The sequence below is a fragment of the Schistocerca americana genome, chromosome 2 (assembly GCF_021461395.2).
Source record: "Schistocerca americana isolate TAMUIC-IGC-003095 chromosome 2, iqSchAmer2.1, whole genome shotgun sequence".
NCBI classification, from domain to species: Eukaryota; Metazoa; Arthropoda; class Insecta; order Orthoptera; family Acrididae; genus Schistocerca; species Schistocerca americana.
Window position 1 is genome coordinate 260497313 of NC_060120.1, and position 24798 is coordinate 260522110.

At 44.8% G+C, this 24798-nt stretch overlaps 1 protein-coding gene across 1 annotated transcript in view; it reads left to right on the forward strand.

Annotated features, from left to right (window-relative positions):
* LOC124593944 (adhesion G protein-coupled receptor E3-like) overlaps window positions 1–24798 on the forward strand; it is a 123781-nt gene that overhangs the window by 42203 nt on the left and 56780 nt on the right. Inside the window, exon 5 of the mRNA XM_047132293.1 lies at window positions 14852–15034. Coding sequence (XP_046988249.1) covers window positions 14852–15034 — 183 coding nt within the window. The remainder of the gene's footprint in view (window positions 1–14851; window positions 15035–24798) is intronic.

Consider the following 24798-nt stretch of genomic DNA (forward strand, 5'->3'; position numbering starts at 1 on the left):
CGTGGTAATGAATCTAACAGAAATCTTGCTGGAACACGACAATGCACGCTCACATACAAGTCTGAGAACCCAGGAACACATCGCCCAATTTGACTGAACGTCATTGCCTCATCCAACCTACATTCCAGACCTAGCACCCTCGGACTTCCATCTCTTTGGGCCGCTTAAAGATTCTCTACGGGGAACACACTTTGAAGATGACGAGAGTGTCAGTCATGCAGTGAATACATGGCTGCGCCTACAGCCTGCTTTTACCGGCAGGGAATACATGATCTTCCACAACGTTGGCGTACGGCCATAGAACGTGATGGAGACTATGTCGATGTATGTTGTCACCAAATTCCGATTCTTAACAATAAATATGTTCTGAGAAAAAATGTGTGGCGTTACTTATTGAACGATCCTAGTATATGGCCTTTTAAAATAAAAAAGAAATCTTAGGAACGGAACGACTGCCATCGTAACCAGATAACTACCTTTGCAGATTTCTCCGGCCGTTTCACAGAGAAATTAACTGTTCACAGTGTGTTCTGAGCTATAGATCTGAGTACATAAGAGAACGGTCACCACATCCGTGAGTCCCTGAAACTCATCTTAACCGCATCCGCGAGCCTCTGACTCGCACCCGCGGATACTGAAATTTCGCAAACCACTTCTTACCGGACGATAGGATTGCGAGCAGGATGAGTTATTTTTGTCCGAGCATTCGTCTTTGAATCTGCACTGTACGTTAACGGCTCGGTGTATCTAAATGTCGCGCATCAAATTAAAAGTACTCATTTGTTTGAGAGCTGATTGATACACTGCTCGTTACATAGACCCACAGAGAGGGTAATGTTATGGATGCGTCTAACAGTGGAAAACAACAATTTTTTTTATATTTAAGGCATTTTGACGAGAAGAAATTTCGTACCCGCACATTCTGTGAAGGGATACCACAATTTGTATTCGATAAACTAAAAATAAAGGGATGTAGCAGGTTGCAGTAGTTATTCAGATAAGAAAAGGATTGCTCAGGAGAGACTATCGTGCAGAGCTACGTGAAACCAGTCTTCGGACTCAACACCATAACAGCAAATGAAAGACGTAGAAACCGACTACGACAAAAGTGCAAGAAAACACAATCCATCATTTTTCTATGAGCTACAAAATTCCATCTTAATTTGTCCGAACACTGGTTTGATGCAGGTCTATCCAGTACAAGGTTCTTCATGTCTCCATGTCTACTTCAACGTACTCCATTTCGAGCTGAGTATTGTAGTTAAGACTTGGTTTCCCTGAAAAATTTAGCTCTCCAGTATTCCGTCCAGAACCAGATTGACTATTCCTTGATGGTTCAGGATGTTCCCTGTCGATCGACTCCTTCTTTAACTCAAATTTTAGCATAAATTCATTTTATTCAGTTTGATTTGGTACCTATTGATTTGTTATCCGATGAAACATATCTAGTTTTCAGCGATCTACTGGAGCACCACATTTCATAATCTTCTATTCATTTCTTGTCTTTAGTGTTATTCTCCACGTTTAGCTTGTCTACAAGGCAACATTCCACACAAATACTTTCAAATACACTCCTGGAAATGCAAAAAAAGAACACATTGACACCGGTGTGTCAGACCCACCATACTTGCTCCGGACACTGCGAGAGGGCTGTACAAGCAATGATCACACGCACGGCACAGCGGACACACCAGGAACCGCGGTGTTGGCCGTCGAATGGCGCTAGCTGCGCAGCATTTGTGCACCGCCGCCGTCAGTGTCAGCCAGATTGCCGGGGCATACGGAGCTCCATCGCAGTCTTTAACACTGGTAGCATGCCGCGACAGCGTGGACGTGAACCGTATGTGCAGTTGACGGACTTTGAGCGAGGGCGTATAGTGGGCATGCGGGAGGCCGGGTGGACGTACCGCCGAATTGCTCAACACGTGGGGCGTGAGGTCTCCACAGTACATCGATGTTGTCGCCAGTGGTCGGCGGAAGGTGCACGTGCCCGTCGACCTGGGACCGGACCGCAGCGACGCACGGATGCACGCCAAGACCGTAGGACCCTACGCAGTGCCGTAGGGGACCGCACCGCCACTTCCCAGCAAATTAGGGACACTGTTGCTCCTGGGGTATCGGCGAGGACCATTCGCAACCGTCTCCATGAAGCTGGGCTACGGTCCCGCACACCGTTAGGCCGTCTTCCGCTCACGCCCCAACATCGTGCAGCCCGCCTCCAGTGGTGTCGCGACAGGCGTGAATGGAGGGACGAATGGAGACGTGTCGTCTTCAGCGATGAGAGTCGCTTCTGCCTTGGTGCCAATGATGGTCGTATGCGTGTTTGGCGCCGTGCAGGTGAGCGCCACAATCAGGACTGCATACGACCGAGGCACACAGGGCCAACACCCGGCATCATGGTGTGGGGAGCGATCTCTTACACTGGCCGTACACCACTGGTGATCGTCGAGGGGACACTGAATAGTGCACGGTACATCCAAACCGTCATCGAACCCATCGTTCTACCATTCCTAGACCGGCAAGGGAAATTGCTGTTCCAACAGGACAATGCACGTCCGCATGTATCCCGTGCCACCCAACGTGCTCTAGAAGGTGCAAGTGAACTACCCTGGCCAGCAATATCTCCGGATCTGTCCCCCATTGAGCATGTTTGGGACTGGATGAAGCGTCGTCTCACGCGGTCTGCACGTCCAGCACGAACGCTGGTCCAACTGAGGCGCCAGGTGGAAATGGCATGGCAAGCCGTTCCACAGGACTACATCCAGCATCTCTACGATCGTCTCCATGGGAGAATAGCAGCCTGCATTGCTGCGAAAGGTGGATATACACTGTACTAGTGCCGACATTGTGCATGCTCTGTTGCCTGTGTCTATGTGCCTGTGGTTCTGTCAGTGTGATCATGTGATGTATCTGACCCCAGGAATGTGTCAATAAAGTTTCCCCTTCCTGGGACAATGAATTCACGGTGTTCTTATTTCAATTTCCAGGAGTGTAATACCTCATAACTTTTAAATCTGTATTACATCTTAACATATTTTTTTTCACAAAACCTTCTCTCGTTATTGTAACTCTGCATGTTATATCAAGTGTTCTCCGGCCACCGTCATTTATTTTGCCGCCCAAATAGCAAAACTGATCTGCAACTTTCGCTGTCTCATTTCCTAATTTATTTCTCTAAGGTTCACTTTTTTCAATCCGACGACATACCACTACCCTTATCCTACTTACGTTGATGTTCATCTTTTCGCAACACTATTCATATTAACCAGCTGATCTTCCAAGTCATTTGCTGTCTGTGACAGAATTATAGCGTAATCGGCAAACTTTGTAGTTTGCCCGGCGGACGAATACTGCATCATTTTTCGGGAGTGTATCCGTGGTATTATTAACTCTTGTATCGGTATTACGGCTGATTACCTTTAAGCCACTGTCAAGGTGAGGCACTTGCAATATGTTTAGAGCACTGTACACTGAGGCGCAAACGCGACTAACTTTGAAGAATAATGGAATACTTAAAGTTTTTATTTTCTTCGCCCCGCTCTCCATTTCCGACTTCGAAATTCTCATAATGTTCTCTATTAATACAGTGCCGACAGGCAAAATGTCTCGTCTTCTTGCTTCCTTAATTTCTATCAGGCGACAGCGTTGCCCATGGAAATCACCTTGGAGGCTGTGATTGTTAGGTTTTTCTCTAAACATATTCGCTACCTTGGATGGTAGCAAATTCCAGTCTCTCTATCATCGTCTTCATCTACGTCACACAAATTTTCATCCAGTGTTAACATTTTACAACGAAAGTAATTACTCCTAATTATTTGTTAAAGCTTAACTAACTCTCCGAAAGGCAGCTCGCTCCGAACGCAAAATCGTAAAGGCCTCCACAAACTAGTCCCCGGTCGTAGCAGTTTGCGAGTGTTTCCTGTATACCTTGTCCCACTTTGCAGCTGAGTGTTCTACGTCACTTATACTCCAGTAAAGGTGAATCACCGTTATTCTCTAATCCCAGAAAATCGACTCACATCAAAGAATACCTGCATGCAGAGTGTCACCATTACCTAGCACGAAAGAACGGCGTGGCATGTACTCCCAAGCTTACTGGATAAGCAACGCTGCTAATCTTTATCATGAATTAAACAAACTCTATGTACATGCACAGAGCAGTGAAAACATACAGTGAGGATCAGCGAAGATTACGCCGATAAAGGAACAGGAGCTCAGCTCTCTCTTGTTCGGGTACTCCGTTTGCGACCGCTTAAGAGAGGTGCAGTAACCAGGGCTACATTTCAGATCGGCTTCAAGATCCGAGATCTATTGAGGCCCGTCAAGGATTCCGTGGATGCTCTCTAAGCTGCAGGTTATTGCGGTGACTTCTATGGGCAGTATCGGGGAAGCTGTTAGCGTCCGCGTGTAGGAGCAAGTGAGTTACACGTGACTGTGACAACACAGCAAACCAGATATAGCCCAAAACCACCTGCAATATGGCCGACCCAAAAGTTTTCAAGAGGCCAGCGTACTTGCCCGGCAGCCAGAGATACAGCAGCAGAAAACAAGAGTGCTGTCGAAATAGTTAAACGCCCTAACAGCATGGACAGCGAGGATGGCTACAAGTTAGCGGCGGCCTAGCTGTCGGCGATCCCAATCCAACGAGCCACGTTTTTTCGCCACCTACTTACTCATCAAGTCTCGTGCTCAACCGTATAAAGAAGTGGCCACAGAAAGCTGCCGTGTTGTATCGACGTCTAGATGTAGGTAAACGTGGCCGCTGGTTACCAGCTGCTGATTCGCTGTGGCTTGGCCAGTCGCTGGCTAGGGCAGCATAGGCAATAGCCTACAGTACACCCATCCCTCACTGGCGTCTTGCCTTTGAAATGTCCAATGACGTTCCAGGAAAGTGACCGAAATAGAACGGTATATAGGAAAGAATGTGCTCATAAACCAGTAGGTTGTCGCCCTGAAGGTGGTCGAAAGGTTTTGTAGCTTTCCGGTGATTCATAACGATGCGGTCTAATGCCCAAAAGGAGTTTGTTCAAACAGCCGTAGCCTACTTTTCTAAAAATTAACATGTGTCAGTCGATCAAATGTTTATAACCCCTCAACTTCAAATAAACTCAACGTAAATTGCAAACTATGTCGACGGACATGCATGATTACAGAGTTCAATCACATTACAAATTTTATCATAAAATTCGAAGCAATATCATCAGAGCATCAGAACGCATGTATTTCCAAGAAAAAATGAGTTCCTCTGACTAAAGTTAACAATTTGGAACGTAACAATAAATGTGTCAGGAGGAAGAAACAATTTCCTTAAGCGTAAATATCGAACTGATCAAAGGTGGCCCTAAAACTACAGACCATTTCAGCAAATTTTGTCATATACGAGGGTCGCTCCAAAAGAAATGAACACTATTTTTGTCAAAATACAGTTTTCGTTCTGCATGTGTGAACGTTTTACGGTGTGTAGACACATCCTTCCCGCTTGTTTTCAAACATAGTTCAATCTGTTCCCGTGAGTGGCGCCGTCACAGCATATCTTCGAGATGGCTGCTACACTTGACGTTCGTCAGAAGCAACGTGCTGTGATAGAATTTCTGTGCTGTGAAAACGAGACAGTGGGAAACATCCAAAAGAGGTTGAAAAAGGTGTATGGAGATGCTGCTGTCGATCGCAGTACAGTTAGTCGGTGGGCAAGCAGGTTACGTGATGAAAGCGGGCACGGCAATATTCAGGATTGTCCTCGCAGCGGCAGACCTCGTACTGCAAACACTCCAGACAATGTGCAAAGAGTTAACGAATTGGTGACTGCTGACAGACGCATCACAGTGAACGAATTGTCACGCTACGTTGGGGTCGGGGAAGGAAGTGTTTGCAGAATACTGAAAGTGTTGGCGTTAAAAAAGGCTTGTGCCAGGTGGGTTCCCAGGATGTTGACAGTGGCTCACAAAGAAACAAGAAAAACGGTATGCAACGAACTTTTGGAATAGTACGAGAATGGTGGAGACGAATTTCTTGGAAGAATTGTGACAGGTGATGAAACATGGCTCCATCATTTTTCACCAGAGACGAAGAGGCAATCAGTGGAGTGGCATCACGCAAATTCACCCAAGGAAAAAAAGTTCAAAACCACACCTTCTGCTGGAAAAGTTATGGCTACGGTGTTTTTCGATTCGGAAGGACTCTTGCTTGTGGACATCATTCCAAGTGAAACCACCATACATTCTGATGCATATGTGACGACACTGAAGAAACTTCAAGCTCGACTGAGTCTTGTTCGACCACATCGGCAAGGGCAGGATGTTTTGCTGTTGCACGACAATGCACGGCCACATGTCAGTCAAGAAACCATGGAAGAGATCACAAAACTCGGATGGACAACACCTGCCTTACAGTCCTGACCTGGCTCCATGTGACTATCATCTCTTTGGGAAACTGAAAGACTCTCTTCGTGGAACAAGGTTTGAAGATGATGACTCCCTTGTGCACGCTGCCAAACAGTGGCTCCAACATGTTGGTCCAGAATTTTACCGTGCTGGTATACAGGCGCTGGTTCCAAGATGGCGTAAGGCAGTTGAGAGGGATGGAAATTATGTGGAAAAATGAAAATATTGTTCGTAAAGGATGTATCTCCACAATGTAAAACTTCCAAACATGTAGAATAAAAGTGACCCTCGTAATTACCAGGCGTAGAAGTACGAAACCGGAATTTCCCTCTAGGTGGTGCTAGTCGTCAGTGTAGGGCCCCGTGGGACGGCGTCTGCGGCGCCGTCTGCTTCCTGTAACGGCTGACGACATATGTCAACACACAGTAACCCAAGTTCCATACATCGGTATCTGTTTCAAACCCGTAAACATATGCAGTTTTGTGCCTACGAACTACGATTTGCAGACAGCGTTGGTTTTCCATTATTATTTGCAGATAACTACTGCAGAATCGCTTCGAATGCTTGTCGAAGCTTTCGGTGAGCATGCCATTGGGAAAACACAGCGTTTCGAGTAGTTCAAAAAATTCAAAAGTGGTGATTTTGACGTGAGAAACAACGAGCGTGGGAAACCACCGAAAAAGTTAGAAGACAACGAATTGCAGGCCTCATTGGATGAAAATGATACTCAACGTCAACAGGAACTCGCAGAACAACTGAATGTGACGCAGAAAGTCGTTTCTCTTCGGTTGAAAGCTATGGAAAAGGTGCAGAAAGTGGGAAAATGCGTACCGCGTGAACTGAATAAAAGTCAGCAAGCAAATCCAAAGACCAGTTGTGAAATGCTGCTCGCCAGATTCAAAAGAAAGTCGTTTCTCCATTGAATAGTGACAGGTGATGAAAAATGAATATATTTTGAGAATCCTGAGCGTCGCAAATCGTGCGTAAATCCATGAAAACCGTCGACATCCACTGCAAGACCACATGGCTTTGGATAGAAGACATTGCTCTTTGTTTAGCGGGATCAGAAGGGTGTCATCTATTAGGAGCTGCTAAAACCTGGTGAAACCGTTGACACTGATCGCTACCAACAGAAAATGATGATATAAATCGAGCATTACGTGAAAAACGACCGGCCGGCCGGTGTGGCCGCGCGGTTCTAGGCGCGTCTGTCTGGACCCGCGCGGCCGCTACGGTCGCAGGTTCGAATCCTGCCTCGGGCATGGATGTGTGTGATGTCCTTAGGTTAGTTAGGTTTAAGTAGTTCTAAGTTCTAGGGGACTGATGACGTCAGATGTTAAGTGCCATAGTGCTCAGAGCCATTTGAACCATTTTTTTGAAAAACGACCGAAGTATGGAAAAAGACAACACAAAGTCATATTGCTCCGTGATAACGCCCATCACTTTCAGCAAAACGGGTCAGGGAAACGATCGAGGCGTTCTGTTTGGAAATACTACGGCAAGCGCTTATTCTCTAGACTTGTCTCCTTCCGATTATCATCTGTTTCCATCAGTGGCACACGATCTCGCTGAACAACACTTCAATTCGTATGAAAATGTACGAAAATGGCTCGCTGACTGGTTCGCTTCAAAAGGAGAACTGTTTTTTTGGCGTGCCATTCATAGCCTGCCGGAGAGGTGGGCGAAATGTATAAACAGCAGTGGAGATTATTTTCAACAAAATATTGTTTATCAGTTTCAAACAACAGAAGTGTAATTATTACAACCAAATTCCGGTTTCATACTTCTACACCTGGTAGCACATAATTTAGGTCTGCACACTTCTTTAGTGGATACCAACAGTTTCCAAGAAAAGCACACCAACTCAAATTAGTAAAATTCAACTTTCGCCTTATTTTTGCGAATGTTACTCGACATACGCAGATCAACTGCCACTCGTGCTAAAAATGACAGTTTATTTTTCGTAACTGAACTTCACGACACAGTAGTGTTCGAAATAATGGTTGAAATTCGTTTGACCTCTTCTCAAGACACAATCTGCATACCTTGCGTACTAACTATGAAAGCGTCGACCAAATTTGCCTTAGATTTTAAAAAAAATGTGGTTGACGACAACTGAGATATTCATACGAATTAATAGTGGCGATTCCTCATGGTACAAAAATTATGATAAAGTTGCAGAAGCAACGAAAAAGCATGCCAGATTTTTTAAAGAAGCAAAATCTCCAAGATTGGCAACGATATTCATATGTTCGACATTTCGACGTTTCGTGAGGATTTGAGTGTGAAGTGCTTTTAATATTTTTCACAGTGTTCCATTGTCTCGAAATCTGGTAGATAATGTTCGAATGTGTGTGAATTCCTAAGGGACCAAACTGCTGAGGTCATCTGTCCCTAGACTTACACCCTACTTAAACTAGCTTATGCTAAGAACAACACGCACACCCATGCCCGGGGGATGACCTACGGTGGGAGGGGCCGCGCAATCCGGTACATGGCGCCTCGAACCGCGCGGCCATTCCGCGCGCCGGCAGATAATCCAAAGAGATTCTGGTCGTATATAAAGTATACCAACGACAAAGAGACAATGACAGTTTCACTGCTTTATGACAATGATGACGACGACAGAAGCACTAAAGCGAAGTTACTACAGATGGTTTTCCGAAATTCGTTCACCAAAGGAGATACGATAGATACTCCAGAATTCGAATCAGAAACAGCTGCCAATATGAGTAATGCGATAGTAGGTATTCTTGGTATAGTAAAGTTGTTTAAGTCACTTAATAAAGACAAGTTTGATGAAATAGTTACAGTTTTTAGCAATAAGATACAAACGCTCGCTCGTATTTTTAACTTACCTCACTTGGTAAGGTTATTGGGCCTCATTTTTCGATTCGGTTACCGTACTTAAAAGACGTGAAGGCGAGGACCCAGAAAGCCTTTAGCAACATCTGTTGGGGAACGGACAATGCGATTCTGCTCCAGGTTTGTAGGGACTATGGGTGTGGGTGCACCTTCTTACCTGACCATCATTGATGTTATCCACCACGTGGGTATCAGCTTGTCCGCGGGCACCTTACAGGATTAGTCTATTTGCTGAGACTGGGAAACCACCGCTTACCATTGGGCAACATCTCCGCCTCTCTGTTCCCACTTCACCAATATACCATCCAGTTGTCCATCAAGTTGTGGAATGCCTTTTCTCAAGTCGTCCACGAGCAACAAAGCTGTTTGCGAACCGTTTGCAGCATGAGCCGGAGTCACTCGGTGTTGGGCAAGTCAACCGCCTGCCGCCCTGGATACTGCAGAGGTCCAGAGTAATTTTGTATTTAGTCCAGTACGAGAGAGGTTGCCCTTCTACATCTGTTTTTAATACAATATTTTAAATGAACACTACAGCTATACATTTGTATTCCCGGGTGTGTCCAAACCACGGAACTCCCTTGGCTGCTCTGTTGTTTTCCCTGATAGTGTTCAAGATCCAGTCACCTCAATCTGGTCACCTTAGGAATTCACTGAGTTCGATACAGAACTATACGCCATCCTGAGGGCATTGGAGCAGATTAGATGTGTTGCGAGTGCTATATTCATCGTGTGTTCGACTTCCTGAGTGCCCTTAACTCTCTACAACATTTTTTCCCATTAGATAAAGTAATGAAGAAAATACAGGACGCCTATTTCCACTTATAAAGACTGGGATCTGAGGTGTCTTTCTGCTGGGTTCCAGGGCACATGGGCATTACGGGGAACGAAAGGGCAGATATAGCACCCAATAAGTCGTGCCACGATAATACAATAATTTAGTGTGCCAACTACCTACATGCAATCACCTCACTGCTGAAATACAGATTTGTGTGTGTATGTGTGTGTAGGTGGGTAGAAGACTGGCTGGAACTGACAGGCAACAAGCTACACGACGTCAGCTCGGTCATGGCGTACCCCTTGTTAGCTGCGTAAAAGGGCTGAAATCCTTCTCACTGCTCTTCACAAAGGACACAACCCTACAGGGCATTGCTTCTTGCCTTGGGGAGCGAACCCTCACACGTGTGGTGCTTCTGGCGTGCAGATAATATTTTAGTTGTCTATTTGACTATGTTTTATATTCAGACAACAGGATAGCATCTAATTTACCTACCAATTCGCGCTCTATTTCAACTGACAATGACACGGATGTGGTACGACTTTCAAGGTTCTGTGTACAATCCGACTTGTATAGTAAAATTTTAGGTATCAACTAGACACGTATACCCCAGCAGTTCGTTTACTTTTCCTCTTGCATTAATGTGTTTTAATTCACAGTTTTACAAAATCTGACGACATTTCGCTTTCTTAAAGAATGACTGCTAAAACATACAAAAGCATTCTCCTAAAGTTTTACGGAGATTCTTTTTATGTGTTACCAAGGTGGCCTGATTATTCATGATTTTGTAAGTGATCAGCCAGAGCCACATATACCTGCGTAATTCTTTTCGCTTTCCTCTTGAGTTGTTTGTGTTTTAATACAGAGTTTTACAAAAACCTGATTACATTTACACACTTTCTGGCCGTTAGTGAGATGGTAAGAAAGTGAGTGTACAAACACACACAAACACACACACACACACACATACACACAGGCAATTAAAGGCTGAAAAGTTGTAGAGTCGTACCAAGCCACAAGAAAGGGAATGGATGTAATCAGCTAAATTATAGACTCTGATGACTGACAGTAGTAGGATTCTGCAACGTACAATATGTGATCAAAAGTATCCGGACATCTGGCTGAAAATGACTTAGAAGTTCTTGGGGACCTCCATCGGCAATGCTGGAATTAAATATGGTGTTGGCCCACCCTTAGCCTTGATGACAGCTTCCATTCTCGCAGGCATACGTTCAATCAGGTGCCGGAATGTTCCTTGGGGAGTGGCAGCCCATTCTTCACGAAGTGCTGCGCTGAGGAGAGGTATCGATGTTGGTCGGTGAGGCCTGGCACGAAGTCGGCGTTCCAAACATCCCAAAGGTATTCTATAGAATTCAGCTCAGGACTCTGTGCAGGCCAGGCTAATTACAGGGATGTTATTGTCGTGTAACCATCCGCCACAGGCCGTGCATTATGAACAGGTGCTCATTCGTGTTGAAAGATGCAATCGCCATCCCCGAATTGCTCTTCATCAGTGGGAAGCAAGAACGTGCTTAAAGCATCAATGTAGGCCTGTGCTGCGATAGTGCCACGAAAACACGACCACACCATAACACCACCGCCTCCGAATTTTACTGTTGGCACTACACACACACGTTCACGGGCTCTCGCCATACCCACTCCCTGCCATCGGATCGCCACATTGTGTACCGAGATTTGTCACTTCACACAACGTTTTTCCACTGTTAAATCGTCCAATGTTTACGCACCTTACACCAAGCGAGGCGTCGTTTGGCATTCACCGGTGTGATGTGTGGCTTATGAGCAGCTGTTCGACCATGAAATCCAAGTTTTCTCACCTCCAGCCTAACTGTCATAGCACTTTCAGTGGTTCCTGAAGCAGTATGGAATTTCTGTGTGGTGGCCTGGACAGATGTCTGCCTATTACACATTACGACCCTCTTCAACTGTCAGCGGTCTCTGTCAGCCAACAGACGAGGTCGGCCTGTACGCTTTTGTGCTGTATGTGTCCCTTCACTTTTTCACTTCACTATCACATCGGAAACAGTGGACCTAGGGATGTTTAGGAGTGTGGAAATCTCCGGTACAGACGTATGACACAAGTGGCACCCGATCACCTGACCACATTCGAAGTCCGTGAGTTCCGCGGAGCGCCCCATTTTGCTTTCTCACGGTATCTAATGACTATTGAGGCCGCTGATATGGAGAACCTGGCAGTAGGTGGCAGCACAGTGCATCTAATATGAAAAACGTATGTTTTTTGGGGTGTCCAAATGTTCAAATGTGTGTGAAATCTTATTTGACGTAGCTGCTACGGTCATCAGTCCCTAAGCTTACACACTACTTAACCTAAATTATCCGAAGGACAAACACACACACCCATGCCCGAGGGAGGACTCGAACCTCCGCCGGGAAGAGCCGCACAGTCCATGACAGCAGCGCCATAGACCGCTCGGCTAATCCCGCGCGGCTTTTGGGGTGTCTGGATACTTTTGATCACGTAGTGTTTATTGTATTCCAAGATTATGAAATATCTCTAAGAAAAGAATCGTTCCACACATAAGCAGCACACGTTAAGAAAATGCCGTTCTAGTGGAACATGACTGTCTGTTTAGTCAGTCAAAGTAATGGGTGTTATTGACAAGGAATCTCAGATTAATTCTATATTTCTAGATTTCCAGAAGGCCATCGACACCGTTCCCCACAAGTGACTATTAATCAAATTGTGGAGTGTCGCCTCAGTACTGCAACTGGATACGTGATTTCGTATCGAAAGGGTCACATGTGATACCAATTGCTAGGAAATCATTTAGCGAATTTAGCGTGGCATAGATTCCTTGCCAGACCGGAGTGACAAAGTACACTGGTAAAATTCTAACAAGTGCAAATCGTTTTATGTAATCGGAAACATAGCAGAGATGGATATGATAAGCGAGTTGGGCTGGCAGTATTAAAACAAAGGCATTTTTCGTAGAGGCGATATCTTTTGACGAAATTTCAATCAGCAACTTTCTCTTCCGAATGCAAAATAATTTTGTTGACTTCCACGTGCATAAGAAGAATTGACCGTCGTAATAAATTAACTCGGAGCTCGCATGGAAAGATTCAGGTGTTCAATTTTCCCGCGTGTTACTCGAGAGGGGTACGGTCGAGAAATAGGCTGGAAGTGATCCTATTGCCCCCCGCTGCCCAACACTTCTGTGTGAATTGCAGAGCACTCATGCTGATGTAGATGAAATACACTACTGGCCATTAAAATTGCTACACCATGAAGATGACGTGCTACAGACGTGAAATTTAACCGACCGGAAGAAGATGCTGAGATATGCAAATCATTAGCTTTTCAGAGCATTCACTCAAGGTTGGCGCCGGTGACGACACCAACAACGTGCTGACATGAGGAAAGTTTCCAACCGATTCCTCATACACAAGCAGCAGTCGACAGGCGTTGCCTGATGAAACGTTGTTGTGATGCCTTTTGTAAGGAGGAGAAATGCGTACCATCACGTTTCCGACTTTGATAAAGGTCGGATTGTAGCCTATCGCGACTGAGGTTTATCGTATCGCGACATTTCTGCTCGCTTTGGTCGAGATCCAATGACTCTTATCAGAATATGGAATCGGTGGCTTCAGGAGGGTAATACGGAACGCCATGCTGGATCCCAACGGCGTCGTATCACTAGCAGTCATCTTATCCGCATGGCTGTAACGGATCGTGCAGCCACGTCTCGATCCCTGAGTCAACAGATGGGGACATTGGCAGGACAACAACCATCTGCACGAACATTTCGACGACATTTTCAGTAGTATGAACTATCAGCTCGGAGACCGTGGCTGCGGTTACCCTTGACGCTGCATCACAGACAAGAGCGCCTCCGATGGTGTACTCAACGACGAACCTGGGTGCACGAATGGCAAAACGTCATTTTTTCAGATGAGCCCAGGTTCTGCTTACAGCATCATTATGGTCGCATCCGTGTTCGGCGACATCGCGGTGAACGCACATTGGAAGCGTGTATTCGTCTTCGCCATACTGGCGTATCACCCGGCGTGATGGTATGGGGTGCCATTGGTTACATGTCTCTGTCACCTCTTGTTCGCACTGACGGCACTTTGAACAGTGGACGTTACATTTCAGATGTGTTACGACCCGTGGCTCTACCCTTCATTCGATCCCTGCGAAACCCTACATTTCAGCAGGATAATGCACGACCGCATGTTGCAGATCCTGTATGGACCATTCTGGGTACAGAAGATGTTCGACTACTGCCCTGGTCAGCACATTCTCCTGATCTATCACCAACTGAAAACGTCTGGTCAATGGTGGCCGAGCAACTGGCTCCTCACAATACGCCAGTCACTTCTCTTGATGAACTCTGATATCATGTTGAAGCTGCATGGGCACCTGTACCTGTACATGCCATCCAAACTGTGTTTAACTTAATGCCCAGGCGTTTGAAGGCCGTTATTACGGCCAGAGGTGGTTGATCTGGGTACTGATTTCTCAGGATCTATGCACCCAATCTGCGTGAAAATGTAATCACATGTCAGTTATAGTATAATACATTTGTCCAATGAATACCCGTTTATGATCTGCATTTGTTCTTGGTGTAGCAATTTTAATGGCCAGTAGTGTACTTTGGAGAACCGCTCTTGTATCGCAGAGTGCTGCCGACCGGAGACGATATTTGCTTTCAAGGGCTTCCAGTGACGTATGATGTGGCGCCCTCACTCTCTACATAATGACTTCACCTTTCACTCTAGCGGCGTTAGTACAGTCCATTTGCTCACAGACTGAATCCAACTCAGAGTGGTGCTGTCGTGTTGGCAGGAGTCGGGATTGAACGCCGTAGCGATGGCTGACAACGAGGCCGTGGAGGCGGCGGTGGTGCTGCCCCCGGGGGTGGCGGCTGGGGGCAAGCGTGTCGCCACAGCGTTGATCCAGGAGAGTGCCGTCCACGAGGTCTTCCTCCAGCCGGGTCTCCAGCTCAACACCAACGTGCTCAGCGTCCAGGTACCGTCACACCCACCTCTCTACATGCGCCATGCCGTTGCTGTGGTCTTCAGTCCCAACAACTCTGCACGATACGCCCTGCGAATGCCTCTTCATCTCTGCACAACTGCTGTATCTTACAGATACTTGACCCGCTTATGTATTCATGCTTTGGTCTCCTTCTACAGGTTTCACCCATACAGCAGCGCACTTACCATATTCTCTGCTCCTTTATGCCTACAGGTGTGCTCTATCAACTGATCACTTTTTGTAGCCCAATTGTACCATCTGCACGATGCAATCCAGCACCTTTTTGCTAGGTTAAAATCAGTGTTGACTGGAATATTCTGTTTTAATTTCCGAACTTGACCGAGGTAAAACACAGGGAGCGATAGCCTATTTACAATTTGTACTGAAACCAGCTGGCAAATATAAGAGTCGAGGGGCGGGAAAGGGAAGCAGTGGTTGAGAAGGGAGTGAGACAGGGTTGTGGCCTATCTCTGATGTTACTCAATCTGTATACTGAGCACGCAGTGAAGGAAACAAAAGAAAAATTTGGAACAGGAATCAGAATTCACGGAAAAGTAATAAAAACTTTGAGGTTTGCCGACGATATTGTAATTCTGTCAGAGACAGCAAAGGACGTGAACGAGCAGCTGAACGGAATGGGCAGTGTCTTGAGAGGAGGATATAAGATGAACTCAAGAGCAAAACGAGGATAATGGAATGCAGTCAAATTAAATCAGATGATGCTGAGGGAATTAGATTAAGAAACGAGACACTTAAAGAGTAAATAAATTTTGCTATCTGGGAAGCAAAATAACTGATGATGGTCAAAGTAGAGAGGATTTAAAATGTAGACTGGCTATGGCAAGGAAAGCGTTTCTGAAGAAGAGAAATTTTTTAACATCAAGTATGGATTTAAGTGTCAAGAAGTCTTTTCTCCAAGTATTTGTATGGATTGTAGCCATGTATGGATGTTAAACGTGGACGATAAATAGTTTAGACAAGAAGAGAATAGAAGCTTTCGAAATATGGTGCTACACATGAATGCTGAAGATTAGATGGGTAGATTACGTAACTAATGAGAAGGTACTGACTAGACTTGGGGAGAAGAGGAATTTGCGGCACAACTTGACCAGAAGAGGGATCGGTTGGTAGGACACGTTCTGAGGCATCAAGGGATCACCAATTTAGTACTGTAGGGCGTCGTGGAGCGCAAAAATAGTGGAGGGAGACCAAGAGATGAGTACACAAAGCAGATTCAGAAGGATGGAGGTTGCAGTAGTTATTCGGAGATGAAGAGGCTTGCACAGGATAAAGTAGCATGGAGAGCTGCATCAAACAAGTCTTTGGACTAAAAACCACAACACTAATAACAACAAAATCAACAGTCAAGATCGCAACAACATTGCCGGTTTCCGCATATGCTGAAGCCACAGAATTTTTCGCACCCTGCAGGGGTGGGAACAGCAAAGTTACTAACAATACTATTACATATGGCGTTAAAAGAAAATTGGGAAAAGCTGTAGCGTTTGCCCATAAGGGTGGTGCTGGCGGCTCCTCGGTTTTCCTCGTGATACCACTTTCGTACACTGTGACTGATGTCCGTGGAGCCACGGGTTAACAGCGTGCAATTATCGCGCTGACTATGGATTACGTCAGCACCAGCCAATGGCACATGCTTCATAAGAACTGAAATGTCGTCGCTGTACGAAATGTGCACAGTAAGTTCTCGTATATCAAGTGCGAGAACATAAGAAGTTAAAAAGTATAAGGCATCAGGTCAGTAGTCATTTATGTTAAAATTAATAAACAAACTTACAATACGAGACAAGAGAACGTGTCGTCTGTTAACACTGGTGTGAATGACAAACACATCGTCCTTATTAATAAACGCCTAAACTAGAGAGTGCTAACTAAACGCACATGCAGATATTACATAAAGACATAATAACAGGTAAAATTACGTTAAAAGAAACAACCATTAAAATATATACACATCGCTGTATATTTACTAGGTAATGCCCTCTGGTAAGAATTCAAAACGACGACGTTGTCTAGGCAACGTAAAGGCCAAATGGCCGCCATAAAATGATAGAAGTGAGTACTGAAAAGGACGCCGTTGTCATGGTAACATAGGGGCCGAAGTGACAGCTAAGAAACGAAGGAAGTATGCATGGGGACGCCATCTGCGATCATGGTATCGTCCCAGGTCGATATCTTCGAAATACGTTTGTGCACATGACTCATAAATTGCTGGAAAAACTGAAACATCGCTACCTTATGACGGCGCGTGCCTTATAGTTGGCGGAATATCACGCGAATTTTTTTAAATGACAAACCAGGTGCTGAAAAGGAAGCGACCATATTACAAACGCTGTAGAAAAGTTACTTAGTATCCTACAGAGCCATTAGTGAGACCAAATATGGGGATACATCAACCACCTGAGTAGCTGCTGTTGACAAGTGCTATGGTGACAGAGTAGCAGCTCTTTGTGGACGTTTCCATGGTATGGGCTTCTAGAAACTTGAATGCATATACGACATCATGTCGTTAGTAATCTGATGATTACTAATGACACGAACTTATTAGCTTTACGATTCTCCTATCTAATCTTCAGTATTCTTCTATAGCATCAAATTTTAAAAGGTTCTAAAGTTATCTTTGTGATTCTATTGTTATCCTTGTGACTGTAGAGGCTAGGTTTGGAGTGGTAAGGTGTAACGCTACCAATGAATTCACTAACAGTTTCAGATGTAAAGAATTCTTCCCAGAGGTTCACAAATTTCAGATCACTCAGCTTTACTCAATAAATAAACGACTGCGAAAATAAATCTCAGTTTAACTTTAACGTGCGTCCACGGTTCACCAATTTCTTTTAGTTTATTTGTTTGAAACAGTAAAATTTACATTCTGGAGTCAAACTACAACAGTGAAAGACTCTCCAAATTTAGACATGATCAAATAACGCAATGGAAACAACAATAATTGTCACAGAAAGTACACAAAAAAGAAAGGCCCTTTGCAGAGATCAATGGGTCCTAACACAGGTCCGAAACATTCCTAATATGAAACACAAGACAACAGCTTACGATACAACCAAAATAAAGTACAATAACGATTACTTCAGGTTATTGACACCTTAAATAGTAATTAATAAAGAGTAAATTCCAAATTTGAAACATTTGACGCTGGCGCCGAAGCGCTTAACAATAAATTCAGTAAGACAAACTTTAAAGTAATTATCTGACCGTGCTGGTCTCTACCCGAAAAAATTCACTGAGCGCCAACGAATTCTAATACTCTTTTGGTAGTGGTGGGGTCTGAGGATGGCGGTAATGTGCCGCCGAAACTAGTGTGAGACAATAAAGACATTCTCAAGATACAGCTATGTTGGCACTTTTTCTCATATATACCATCAGCTGAAGTCCCTCGTCCATGCAGTAGGATGGACATCCATTAATTGTGGAATAGTCTCGAAAGTGAATATGGGTGCAATTTTCTGCGCCACATAAAGGAAAGGACTACCACCATCTTGTGAAATGACTCCTGTAGCTTCAGAGACTTGCTAAAAGGACATTTCCGTAACTGATTTTTCGTTTACATAAGCTACAGTAGAATTCCCAAGAGTGGGATAGAAATTCCACTGTTAAACGCAGAGGTGAGAGCGGATAAATGGAAAGACTACCTTGAATGCTTCTGTGAGGGGAAGTTGTAATAGAAGAAGAAATTGAAGTCGATATGGAGGACATAGGGGATCAATGTTGGAGTCAGAATTTAAAAGCGTTATGGAAGACTTGAGATCAAGTGGGGCAGAAGGGATACATAACATTCCATCGGAATTTCTGAAATAATTAATAGAAGTGGCATCAAAACGGGTATTTAAGTTCATGTGTTGAATCTATGAGACTGGCGACGTACAATCAGACTTTCGAAAAATATCATCCACACTATTCCGAAGATAGCAAGAGCAGATAAAAGTGAGAATTATCGCACAATCAGCTCATGTATCCAAGTTGCTGACAAGAATAATATACAGAAGAATGGAAAAGAAAATTGAGGATGTGCTAGACGACAATCAGTTTGCCTGTAGGAAGAGTAAAGGCATCAGAGAGAGGCGGTTCTGACGTTGCAGTTGATAATGGAAGCAAAACAAAAAGAAAAATCAAGACACCTTCATACGATTTGTCGACCTGGTAAAGCGTTCGGCAATGTAAAATGGTTCAAGTTGTTCGAAATTTTCAAGAAAATAGTATTAAGCTATAGGACAAAATCTGTAACATACAACATGTGAAACAATCAAGAGGAAACAATGAGACTGTAAGACCAACAACGGCTTTAAAAGAATGTAAGGCAGGGATGCAGCCTATGTCCTTATTGGTCAATGTCTTCATCTAAGGAGGAATGACGGAGATAAAACAAAGGTTGAAGAGTGAGATTAAAATTCGGAGTTAAGTGATATCAACGATAAAATTCTCTGGATACATTGCTATCCTCAGTGAAGGAGAAGCAGAAAAGCAGGATCTGTTGAATGGATTGAACAGTTCATTAAGTGCAGAATATGGACTGAGAGTAACTCGTAGAAAGACGAAAGTAATAAGAAGTAACAGAATAGGAACAGCTGGAAACTTAAGGATTGGTGATCAAGAAGTAGATGCAGTTAAGGAATTCTGCTACATACTTAGGCAGCAAAATAAACCATGACGTGCGGAGCACGGAGGACGTAAACAGCAAACTAGCACTGGCAAAAAGGGCATTCCTGGCCAGGAGAAGTCTGATAACATCAAACACAGACCTTAATTTGAGGAAGAACTTGTTGAGAATTTAAGTTTGGGGCACAACATTGTATGGCAGTGAGACATGGACTGTGGGAAAGCCAGAACACAAGAGAATAGAAGCATTTGAGACGTGGTGCTGTAGAAGAATGTTGAAAATTTGGTGGGGTGATTAGGTAAGGAACGGGGAGGGTTTCCGTAGAATCGATGAAGAAAGGAATGTATGGAAAGCACTGCCGGCCGGTGTGGCCGAGCGGTTCTAGGCACTTCAGTCTGGAACCGCGCGAACGCTACGGTCGCAGGTTCGAATCCTGCCTCGGGCATGGATATGTGTGATGTCCTTAGGCTAGTTAGGCTTAAGTAGTTCTAAGTTCTAGGGGATTGGTGACCTCAGATGTTAAGTCCCATAGTGCTCAGAGCCATTTCAAACATTTTTTGGAAAACACTGATAAGAATAAAAAATGTAGCACATGTGTTGAGACTTTAGTGAATGATTTCCATGGTGCTAGAGGTAGGTGTAGAGGGGAAAAACTGTAGAGAAAGACAGAGATTGGAATACATCCAGCAAATAATTGAGGAAGTAGATTGCAAGTGCTACTCTGAGATGAAGAAGCTGGCACTGGAGGGGAATTCGTAGCGGGCCATATCAAATCAATTAGGGTTTCGCGAGTAATACATCTATCCTCCAAAGACTCCCATGAACGTCACTCAAGCATGTCTATCACACTTTTATTTGGGTAGTATGGCCTTGTTACGAATAGCGCGTCTCTGGGCTCGTTCGTCTGTTGTCATCCTCTCATCGCTGGATCAATGCTTTAGAATCGACCGCGCTGTAGTCTTGTAAGCAATTTCCTTTGCGAATGCTTCACACGTTCTCAGGTTCCTTCCAAAAAGCTCTATGTCATCTATTTACCTTCCCCAGTACTGATTCAGAAGATCGTCCCATTTCATTCTACTTCTTAGTATAAGCCTTATATACACAGACGGTATGACGTGTTCAAGTTATTGACCACTGATGTTGTAATCGGATACTAAATGGTCCTTTCTCTTTGTTCTCTTGCATTTATCAGTATTTAAAGAGAACCGTCCTTCATTACATGAAGTGGAAATTGGTTGATCTTCCTGCATTTTCTCACGATCGTCGAAGACGCTACCTGCAAGCAATGAGATAGGGTACCACGGACAGGCAACAGCGCTACTAGTGTTTAGCGGATAGTGGAAGATAATGTGTCAACTAATTGCGCAATAACGTCCAGTAGCTAATGTTCAACAATTACAAACAGATGCGAAATTACCGCTGATTATGCTGACGATCACTTGCTATACACTGTCTTTGAGCAATTACTGAAACGCGTACATACAAATAGTCCCTCGCAGACGATCTATTGCGTGACATTCAAAATAAGAAGACATAGAAGCGAAATGGCCACTGATTATGAAGGACGAGCACTTGATATAGACTGTCTTCTAGCAGTTACTGGCCTACTGGACACACACATATAAATACTGCAGTCCCAGTCGATATATTGCGTGACATTCGGAATAGGAAGGCTTAGTCTGCGGAATTCCCCTTGCGTAAAACACAGTCCTTTCTGTCTAGACTACATATTTTCTAAGTGCAAGGATGCTCCATTTAAAATTTCCAGAAAGGAACAACAACATTTTTTGGAGTAGTGCCTACTGCACCTGTCAAACACTGAGGAAGTCTGGAAGGTAGGAGACGAGATACTGTCAGAATTGAAGCTGTGGGGACGGGGTCTGAGTCGTGCTTGGGTAGCTCATATGGTAGACCACTTTCCCGCGAAAGGCAAAGATTTTTTAGTTTCGGTCCGGCATAGAATTTTGATCTACCAAGAAGTTTCATATCAGAGCACACTCCGCTGCTGAGTGAATATTTCATTTTGGAAACATCCCCCAGGCTGTGGCTAAGCCGTGTCTTCGCAATATTCTTTCTTCCAGAAGTGCTAGATCTGCAAGGTTCGCAGGAGAGCTTCTGTGAAGGTTGGAAGGTAGGAGACGAGATACTGTCCGAACTGAAGCCGTGGGGAGAAGGCGTGAGTCAGGTTTGGGTAGCTCAGTCGGTAGAGCATCTGCCCGCCAAAGGCAAAGGTCCTGAGTTCGAGTCTTGATCCAGCACACAGTTTTAATCTGTCAGGAAGTTTCATATCAGCTCACACTCTGCTGCAGAGTGAAAATTTCATTCCTGAGTAATTTACTTGATAATACTCATAGGAAAAAGACGTTATTTACCATACATTCCCTCCAGCAGCTAAGTTCCCTGTCACAACAAAAATTTAAGATCTCATGCCCCTCACGTTTCGGAAATGTTACAAAATATGATGCAAGTCTTTGTCACGTTTCTCATTCGTCACAAAATTCTCGGAATATCATATGGCTTAAGGTATACGCCACGGAGAAATTGGGTGAAACAAGTTTTATTACACAAACGAACATACACATCGATGTATGTAAAACATGTCATAGATACAGAGAATATATAAAAATATGTAAACCTATCTCCAACCTTTCTTCGAGATATGTGTGTGGATTTATACTCTTAGCACATGGAAGGTAAGATTCCGAAAAGAAATTCAGCAATTACGTAGCTTACAAAACCATGAAATAATTCTCTCGCTTTCAGAACAACCACTAAGTGACGTCCTAAATCATGGCGGATAGTACGGTCTGCCACCGCAGGGAACGCTGAAGAACGTCTTGCTGCACGCTATGTATTTCCTGCCTCTTTGTCTGCAGGGAACTGCACCGTCAGCGAACATTTTGCTAGTGATTTCTCCCCTTCTTCATACATCGTTATGGATATCAAGAACATAGGAGGTCCTATTACGCTTACTTGAGCCACACCCAACGTTACTTTCGTTGCTGTTGAACATTCACCACGTTTATGATTGAATTATGTTTCTGACGTGTTTAATATTTCACCAGGACATTTGTTCTGCGTGGTGCATAGGAGAGAGCCCCCCGTGGAACAACTGCGCTCCGTTCCCAGGCGAGTTGTATTTTATTCTGTTAGTATCGTATCTGAACTACGGCGTCCTCCTAGCAGATTTATGCTGTCTCTGACCTTGTTACGTTCACGGGATGCGGTGTGAACGGCGCGGGAAGTGGGCTGAGTTTAACGCAGTGACTGGCTGGCTGGCTGGCGAACCGCTGACTGTAAGCGGCGCGTCACCTGGGTTGGATATAGTCGGGTAGGCTCGCCGTAGAGTGACGGCATCGTGACACACAGCGGTGGCTGGCTGAAGGCACTAGCTCACGCTTCCCTCTAATGTGGGCGGTTACAATAAAACCACCTTTACATTGTTAGCTATGTTTACGTAGGATGAAGCAAAGCGCACAGTAATTGCCGTATTACATAATTTCACTTGCCTAGTTCTAGAATGTTATGTAACATACCGGATGGTTATAATTAAATTTTCCCTATTTAACACGTTATAACACGGAAACTAACTATCGTACGAGTACGAATCATGGTAGCACTGATGTCCAGAGAATGGAGTGCATGATTTCCATGCGTTACAGCGCAAACGTCCAGTTCCAACTATGACCACCAGGTGCCATGTTCATTCATCGTGATTCGTAGTCTCATACGCCTGACCATTCGCAGTCCGCTTTTTGATGTGCCAACATCAGCTGGGACAAAAGGACCAGGGAATTATTGGTGGAACTCTGTCATCAAAATAACGGTAATGCTGCAGTTTGACTTCGGGAATATCGCCGGCTGAAATGATTGCGGAACGGTCCTCTTTCTCCACCTGCTGTGTGGAGCATGATGAAGAAGTTCGAATCAACTTGAGAACTGGGCGTCGCTCAGGGAAGAGGCCGACGACCGGCTGCACCACAGGTGGTTGATGAAATCGCTGCTGGAATGGCAGTCAACGCTGCGCGAATTCCCGATCGTCAGGCAGTGCACGTGCTGCGTCACGAGAGTTGAACATCCCGTGGTCCACTGTATGGAAGGTGCTTCGAACCATTCCGAAATGGGGTATCCGTACGAAGTCCATATCGAACAGCAACTTGCACTAGAGGACGCACAACGACTTGTTGACTTCGCCCTCCAGTTTCTCGCAAGGACTGAAGTTGACGAGGGCTGGTCGTGGACCATCCTATGGACGGAAGAAGCTCATTTTTCTCTGACGGGCGAGGTGAACGCACATAATTACCGAATGTGGGGATCTTCACTTCCATTCAGTTTGCATGAAGTTCGTCTGTATGATGAACGCGTCACCGTATGGTGTGGCTTCACGACTACGTTCATCATTGGCCTATTCTTTTTTGAACAGGTTGGAACTGAAGAACGAAAGACGTGGAGTGTGACTGGCCAGCGTCACTGCTGTGTGTTTCGCCAGCATGTCATACCCGCCCTACAGGAGAGAGACGCACTGAACTCAACAGTCTTCATGCAAGATGAGGCCCCACCGCACATCGCTCGTGAAGTCTACCTGCACATTTGGAAACGATCCAATTATCAGCCGATCGTTTCCAAATGCTTGGCCGGCACGATCATCTCCCTCTGATTTCTGGTTGTGGGGCTACCTGAAGGACAGGGCTTGCCAGGGAAACATTCGCACATGTGCTGATCTGATGCGTAACACATCAAGAGAGGTAGCCAGCATACCTACGGACATGCTTCGTTCTGCTGTGCAGAATGCAATCCTGCGCTTTCAGACTCTTCTGGATACTGATAGGCCCCATATTCAGCCCCTTTTGTAGCAGTAATGGTACTGGTATATAATGATGTACCGTAGCAGCACATTAACACTGTATCAATTGACTTGATTCTGCATTATTTCTCCTCCCCATGAGCTTAACATTTATGCTACCACGTTTGGTCTCGTACCGTAATTAGTTTCCTTGTTATAATGCATTAAGTAGCGATAGTTTAATTATAACTACCCGGTATGTCACGGACACGCTGGCCTTCCTTCTGTTACTGTCGTGGAGCTGGATATTCTGTAACGTGGGACACCAGCCTACACCGAATAATT